The sequence below is a fragment of the Protomyctophum parallelum genome (genome assembly GCF_964188405.1).
Source record: "Protomyctophum parallelum genome assembly, chromosome: 5".
NCBI lineage: Eukaryota > Metazoa > Chordata > Actinopteri > Myctophiformes > Myctophidae > Protomyctophum > Protomyctophum parallelum.
In genome coordinates this window covers 42072229-42079988 of record NC_139702.1, presented here as the reverse complement: position 1 = coordinate 42079988, position 7760 = coordinate 42072229, and the positions used below count along the sequence as shown (strand labels likewise).

Below are 7760 nucleotides of genomic sequence, written 5' to 3'. Positions count from 1 at the left end.
AACAGGTATATGGATTTTATTTTGTTTTATTCAAACTATATATATCCAAAAGGCAAAAATAATATCTAACATCTGTTTCACTCAAAAGTTATCCTTGAGGTAAATAACAGTGTTGTGGACTGTTAATAACTATAATTTCTATTTACAATTTAGGCATTTAGCCAATAACTGCATTAATCCACACACATTGTTGCCTATTCAAACTCTGCTTTGATCCCACAGGGCAAAAAATATTCCTAAATTAGCCTGTATTCAACCAAATTAAAGAATTGAGAAACTGTACCATCTAGTGGTGAAATATGGCAAGTGACACCAAATGCTGGCCCTATGTACATTAATGTGTGTATTGATATAATGGCCTTAATTTGTCTTTGATTCAGTCTCATTGACGGCCAAATATATATATATATATATATATATATATATATATATATATATATATAAATAATTTGGTTTTACTATTATATACATATTATTATAGGTAATAATCCCCTCAAAATAATTTAATATAAATCAGCCATTAATGATGCCAGTTTCAATTTGAATACAAACTAATTTATTTTCAAATTCAAATTGAATTATATTTTACACTACTACTACTACTAGGCCTACTACTACTACTACTACTACTAAAACCAGCAATATACTACCACTACTACCACCAGTACTAAATTATTTTATAAAACGCATAATAATACAATACACTTGCAGTTTTAGCACCATTCATTGTGTAGAATAATTTACTCTTTACTATAGGCTGTATGATTCAGATCACAGGCCCTCATGTGCATGTGCCTCATTCTCCTCATTTAGAGAGCTCCTATACTTAAACCCTCAACATTTCAGATTCTTTCTATAGGATCACAGTGTGGGCTGAACCCACTTTTGGCTTTCTGCTCCTTCTCTAAACTCAGGGCAGGGGGAGTGGTGGTTGTTGTGCCATTCTCTGTGCACGTCGCTACACGATGGCAGTATGATGGAGGGTATTCTCTCAGTTATAGCAGTTCTATATTTGTGGATAACGGAGTGTAGTCTGTATAGGTTCTAGAAGGGGGGAGGTCCGTAGTATGCTGTGTACGCCTTCACGATGCCCTCTGTCTCGGCCAACTCGTCACAGCCGTCGTGAAGCTCACACACCTCCCTCAGGCTGGAAGGAAGAGAACCAAATGTCAGAAATTGCCAATGTATCCTGCAGTGCACACAGATGGCTTAACAACCCATACTTATTATCTACATTAAGATAATTTTAGTCCTTTGGTGTTTTGTATTCACACCAGTAAATGCAGAGTAAAAACATAGCATGGCCTCAATAGTCATTTCAATTTCCTTAACTGTAATACCACATATGCCCGGAAGCAGGAAGTCTATTTTGATCCAAGCCATACTGTACTTGAATAATTGCCATATAAAAACCAGCAACATGCAGCTGCATGGTTGCCAAATGCTTAGCAGCTGTAGAGCCTGTGCTGTCAGCATTAAGATGTTGTTGTTCAATGAGGACTGGTTCTCAAAGTAGGGTCCACGTGGATCCCCAGGGGTCCTACAGGGGGTCCCCAGCTAAATGATCAATAGTTAAGGACCAAATTAACATTTACAGGTCTATAACTTTTCAGACACAATTCTGACACAATTCTTTTTCACACAATTCCGAGAGTGTACAAATGTACACTCTCAGAATTGTGTGGGTCTGTGAGTTTAACAAGTTTCAGATTCACTGATTTTTTTTTTCTGGTGGTTCCAAAGAACGATATTGAATAATTTGGATTTCATAGAATTAGACATTGAAAATTTGATGAACCAATGAACAATATTTATATAAAATAATACCTTTCCATTTGGAGAAGAGTGAGAACTCCTCCTGGAGCAGCCCTTCTCCTCCTCAGAAGAACAGCAGCCACATCTCTCTTCATAATCACCCCGGCAGCTGCAGCTGCAGAAGCACATTCAACAGTCAACTTTTTAAAAACTCATAATCCCATACTTTATACAATTGTCCAACATCGACTCAGTTGCACTTAAGATTTATCTGGGAAACCAGTTAATATCCTCAATATAACCTGAGCTCACAAAGTGTTGCACTGCCCAGTGGCTACATGTCAACTTCAACTTCAACAAGTAGGCCTACTTTATTTTTCCTTTCGGAAACTACTTTTGTGGGATGGTTAAAGACAACAAGAAACAAGAAATCACAATACACAAATGCTATAAAAACTTTTTTAAATGCCTACTTTTAAGAGAAAAAACTACTACTTAAAAGTATAATATATTAAAATCCATATGTCATCTCTCTGTCACTCTCCTTTTTTTTAAGATATTTCTTTTTGCGGCTTACGCCTTTTATTGTTTTTTTTTAAGGGACAGACAGTAGGCTGACAGGAAACGGGAGAGAGATGGGGGAAGACATGCATTAAAGGCCGTGTCGGGCTCGGGAGTCGAACCCGCGGCACACTGCGACTGGATTACCAGTCGGGTGCCCAGACGGTTACGCCACCGCCTGGGCCCTCTGTCACTCTCCTGAACAAACTCATGCAGAAAGTGCAAAGATTACGAGTCGACCAGAGATAAAAAGGAAAGGACATCAACAAAGACAACACTGGCCTACCTTCAGCACTGACTGACTCTGATGAGGAGGAGGAGGAGGAGGAGGAGGAGGAGGAAGAAGAGGAGGATGAGGCGGAATCGGATGCAGATGAGTCGGATGCAGACGATGAAGCCGAGTTGGACTCTGAAGAAGATGAAGACGAAGCCGCGGAGTCTGACTCTGAAGATGATGAAGACGATGATGAAGACGAGTCTGAAGCAGACGAGGTGTCAGCGGCTCCCGCATCAGCAGCGCCGGGATCGGCGGCGAAGTCAGCAGAGGGGTCCACGATAACCTCGGGTTCCACTTCCACTACCACTGGCACTGAGGAGAAAGGGGGGATCATTGATGGATCTATATAACTCTAAACAACATGGAAAATGAACCTCTGCATCATGCTGTATATAGAAGAGTTCATCACTGAGGATGAGGATGCTGTTCTTACCTCCCATGGACCAGCACACTGACAGCACAGTGCAGCAGAGAGCGAGGAGAGTCAGAGTCTTCATGATGTTCCCGCAGAGTCAGAGTCTTGTAGCACACTTGGTTGTTTGGTCTTCTCTTTGCTTTGGATGGATTCTTCTGTTCTGTTCTGTTCATTCTGGGTCAATATATACTACAGTCTGCCTCCTCCCCCCCCCCCCCCCTCCACCCCTGACCCCCACACAGTGGTGACCATGCTATTGGCCAGAAGATCCGATGTCAGTGCTTCCGCCGCGCACTCGCCAGGATCACTCACATGAACACCCACACATCCCTGGCACGGGAGTCCAAAAACTCTCCTTCACCCACACATAAACTTACACGGCCACAAGTATTCGGGAGCCTTTTCGAACTACACGTGTGTAGCATGCGTGTGCATTGTAGACTATAAAAATAACAACAAATGGGGATGTGAGACTAAAGATAGCATCCACATGTAAACGTTTTGCATGGGGTGGGAATCATATGCACATACACGCAACCACACGCACGCGCACGCTCACACACACGCACATGCGCACGCGCGTGTGCATGTAAACAGTAGGTACACGTACTGAAAAAGTGGGTTAGCATGCAGGCACGTATCTGTCAGTCAGTTGGAGAATAAAACATCCAGAGATGTCATGGAAAACGAGCCAGTATTTATGTCCATCTGGTTTAGCACTGGGCATAATGTGGCATTTCTCAAGACATTCTAAATATGAATCCCACCATTTTTATGTCAACACTATTCTCAGGCTAAATCAATCAAACTTTAAATGTATTTTTTGTTGTGAACAAATACACAACGTGTACCACTTTAACAGGGGTCAGAAGAACATCAAACTTTCGGTATTCTTGCTAAATACTTTACCACCCTATAGATTTGATTGACCGGGTCCCCCCAGGGGCTATATTTGGTCCCCTCCTTTTTGTCCTGAGTCCACAACACTCCCATCCACTCTATGGTGACTTACAGGACAGAGTGAGCACCATAGTCGTAGGCTCACCTTCCCTCCGAGAATGAACACAGAGCGGAATAGACTCTCCTTTCTGCCAACCACCATCAGACTATACACACATAAGAACTTTCCCCCCCAATGCTTGGTCCTGTGTCTTTGGTCTTGTTGTGTTTTTCAGTCTGTCTGTTGTTTATTTTTAGATTTTACATTATGCTGCTGTAACGTATCAATTTCCCTGCGGGGATAATAAAGTACATCTCATCTCATCTGATCACTATTATGATTGACTCAGTGGCGAAACACTCATCTGCATAAGCATTGATATCCACATATGATGACCGTCCAATACTGTATCAGAGAGACTGACTGTGCAAAATTATATGAGATGCATGCTGTTTGTTTTCATATCGGCTAGGGACGTCATATATCCGCTGTTCATATATATTTCTCTGTGTCTGTCTAATAAACTAGAATGTATGTGCAATACAGCCTGATGTTGACATAATGTTCTCCATGGCTGCGACCCCTCTGATCCTCACCCCACCTGACCCTGGAAAAAAGCAAAACAAGTCATGAATTAAAATTAAAAACAAATGTAATGATTTATTTAAAGGGATTGTGACATTAAAAAAAAGGTTTTGGAATTGTTCTTGTTTTTTTTAGGTTTTCTAATCTCAATTGCACCCAAAAAACATGAACTTTTAACATTCAGTAGATTTTCTGTGATCTGGGGTTTTCTGGCTCAAACAGGTGCTCTGATTTGCTTACTGCAAATCCCATACAGTATATGTCAATGGGATTTGCCAGCAGATGTCACTGTTTCACTGTGTTACCTGTTTTCATTGTAGCTCAAAAGGCCCCAAAAACCCCAAAGAAAACTTCAGACCACAGAAAATCCACTGAATGTTCAAAGTTCAGGTTTTTTGGGTGTAATTGAGGTCATAAAACCTAAAAGAAAAAAGAAAAAGAAAAAGAAATGAAAATGAATGTCATAAAACCTTTAAGTAAATGTCATGAATAGATACAATGAAAAATCTAAATTATGATGTTTGTAGTGAGAACAGCCGATCTACAAGCTCACAGCACGTCACGAAGCAGCGCGTTGTGAGCTTGTAGATCTACTATTTTAACTAGTTTGGGTCCCGGGCTACATCTAATTTCCACTGCTCTACATCTCCTTGCCAAAATGGCTAATCTACAAGCTCACAATGCATCGCACTACAACACATTATGAGCTTGCAGATCGGCTATTTTTGCCGAATGTTCACCTCTGCAATAGGGATGCTAGGGTTCATGTGGTTGAGTCCCAGGGCCAGGGCATTAGGGTTGCCAATTCAGCTCCTGCCGTTATGTTGCTGTAGTCCTTACCCCAAATGTGATCTCCCACCCCCACAAACCCCAAACTATAGCTTGGGTCAACCAAACGCTACTAATCGAGTAACGGGGGATAAAACCGCGAGTCGTTATGCGACAGGGTTTAATTAGAGCGTTGCAGTGTCCCACCAGAACCACAGCCAGCCTCTATATAAAGATTCAGACCGGGCCTCGGCCAGGTCCTTTCCCCGGCTACGACCAGTTTACTGGTCTGCACAGCCACACTTGAAGGATGTATTTCTGCATATGTATACTATTCATTGGACAAGCCCCGTTGTCCTGAAGAATGCACAGCAAATGTGCGGGTTTGAATGCAAACTTTCTATTCATGCATTGCATTCCGAGTGTGTATTCAAAAAAGGATTTTTGATTAAAATGTTTCATATGGTTTGGACCTAAGCCATATTGCAAGTTAAATACCATCTCCATTCTCCATGCATAGCCAATGGACCATCTCCAAGTGTGTATACATTTGCCATAGTAGGCTATATATATGTATATGGAGGGCCCCAACATCTTCTTCGTCATCGTCATATACTGAGCAACAACCAGCCTTGGCTAATGTAGAAAGGCCTTTGCTGTCAATCTTGCTTCACAGTCTGTTGTTATTCTTGGTGGAAGGGGTTTGTTTTGGACTCTCAGGGGTGTAATTTCAATGTCTAGTCCAGCGTCCATTTTTGTGGGGTAACACAGTTTGAGAAAACATTTGCCACAACATCCCCAGTTGGGCAGAAAAAGATCTAGTCTACAGTATGTCCTCCCTGCTTTTGGATTTTGTGTCTTATTGTTTGAAATCACATGCTGGGCATGTCCAAGCCACATAGTAACCTAGACACACGAGGAATGCTCACTTATTTCTTTATAGGCGTACACAGTGTTGGTCCTAGTTTGGAGTTTAGGTTTTACACAACTGTAGAAATTGTAGCCTACTGCAGACAGCACTGGCTGTCAGACAGCTCATGCTAATTAACGGCTTGCATAAACATTAACAGCTTATTTTATGTTAACATCGCAACATCACAGGTCTACAACAAAAAAAGCAATTAACAGCATAATGTAAGACATTAGCGTGTGATTTAAAAGGAAATCCAGCGCAGCGATAGTTCATTGAGACACGTAAGGCAGGTTTAATATATAAATCCCCCCTTCATTCCCTATCAGCAATTCATTCTGTTCCTGAATAAGATGTCTCTCTCCATGTCCCCTCACTCTCATTCGCTCACTCACTCCCACATTCAATCAGGTGTTCTTTTTAAGCAGTCACTACCATAGACATATAAAGGTAGACGCCCTTTCCGGCTCTAGAACATGCGCTCAAGGGAGGGCAAAACTTTCCAGAGATTCCTTGCGAAGCACCCAAGGACTGTATATACAGTCCTTGGAAGCACCGCGGAAGCATGAGCGTGCGTTACAGAGCGCATGTTCGGGTCTGATAAGTCCCTGAAAAGATGCGCTGTGATTGGCCAGTAATCACTTGAGTGGCAGCGTGATGTAACGTGCCTTCCACTCTTCCGGCGTACTTCCTCCCCCAGTGTAAATTCTTCCGCCCCTCCTTCAACACACATCGCTCCAACGAACTGCAGCGGCTAATGAGGCATCTATTTTTTAAATATCTATGGTCACTACCCTGTCCTCAGTCTTCATGCTAACTGACTCTGTCTCTGTTGTTCAGATGTCAGCGTTCACATTTCCTCCACCTCCCCGTCCTCCTCCCTGTGGCATGTAATGGGTGATTCTGTGATTATACGTATGTGATTTATTCATATACTATTTGTGATATCTAGTTCTGTTATGGGTATCTGTGATTATAATGTGTTTTACATGGATTGTATTATGATCATGTGATATGTTCAGTATCTATGTGGTATTGGAATGCATTGAAAGTTATGTTGTTGATGTAATGTCTTTATGTTATGCTCTGCTCTGGGGTTTGTTGTTGATATCAGAGCTGTGTCTCGGTGCACAGATAATCTGAGATATCAGATATCAAATGTGATATGATATCAGATGATATGATATCACAGGAGCAGAGCCACACCGCCACACTAAATGCAAGTGTTTCAATGAAATTATATGTCATTTTGAATCTTCTGGTTTATACGGGACAATAAAATAGAGGGTGACTGACAGGAATGATGGGAAATAGAGAAATGGGACAAAGACATAACCAAACCTACAATATTAGTGATTGTGTACATTTATATTCATTATTTGTTCTAAATGTTTTATAAGCTATGAAAATATGATATCTTTAATAATATTTATTTCCATCTTGTGTATAGCGGAATATTTGTGAAAGGGATATACAAAGTGTTTGCATGTAATCATGTTGAGCACATTATTTCAACAAAGGTATAATGGCTAAACATCATGGGAGTTCA

At 41.3% G+C, this 7760-nt stretch overlaps 1 protein-coding gene across 1 annotated transcript; it reads right to left on the bottom strand.

The window, feature by feature from the left end:
* Positions 1-3185, bottom strand: bglapl (bone gamma-carboxyglutamate (gla) protein, like). Its single transcript, XM_083765118.1, has 4 exons — positions 3027-3185; positions 2603-2905; positions 1828-1930; positions 1-1147 (listed from the first exon to the last, which is right to left on the bottom strand). Exons 1-4 carry the CDS (start codon positions 3088-3090, stop codon positions 1045-1047), a joined length of 573 nt encoding a protein of 190 aa, XP_083621244.1. The 5' UTR covers positions 3091-3185; the 3' UTR covers positions 1-1044.
* Positions 3186-7760: the final 4575 nt, after the last annotated feature.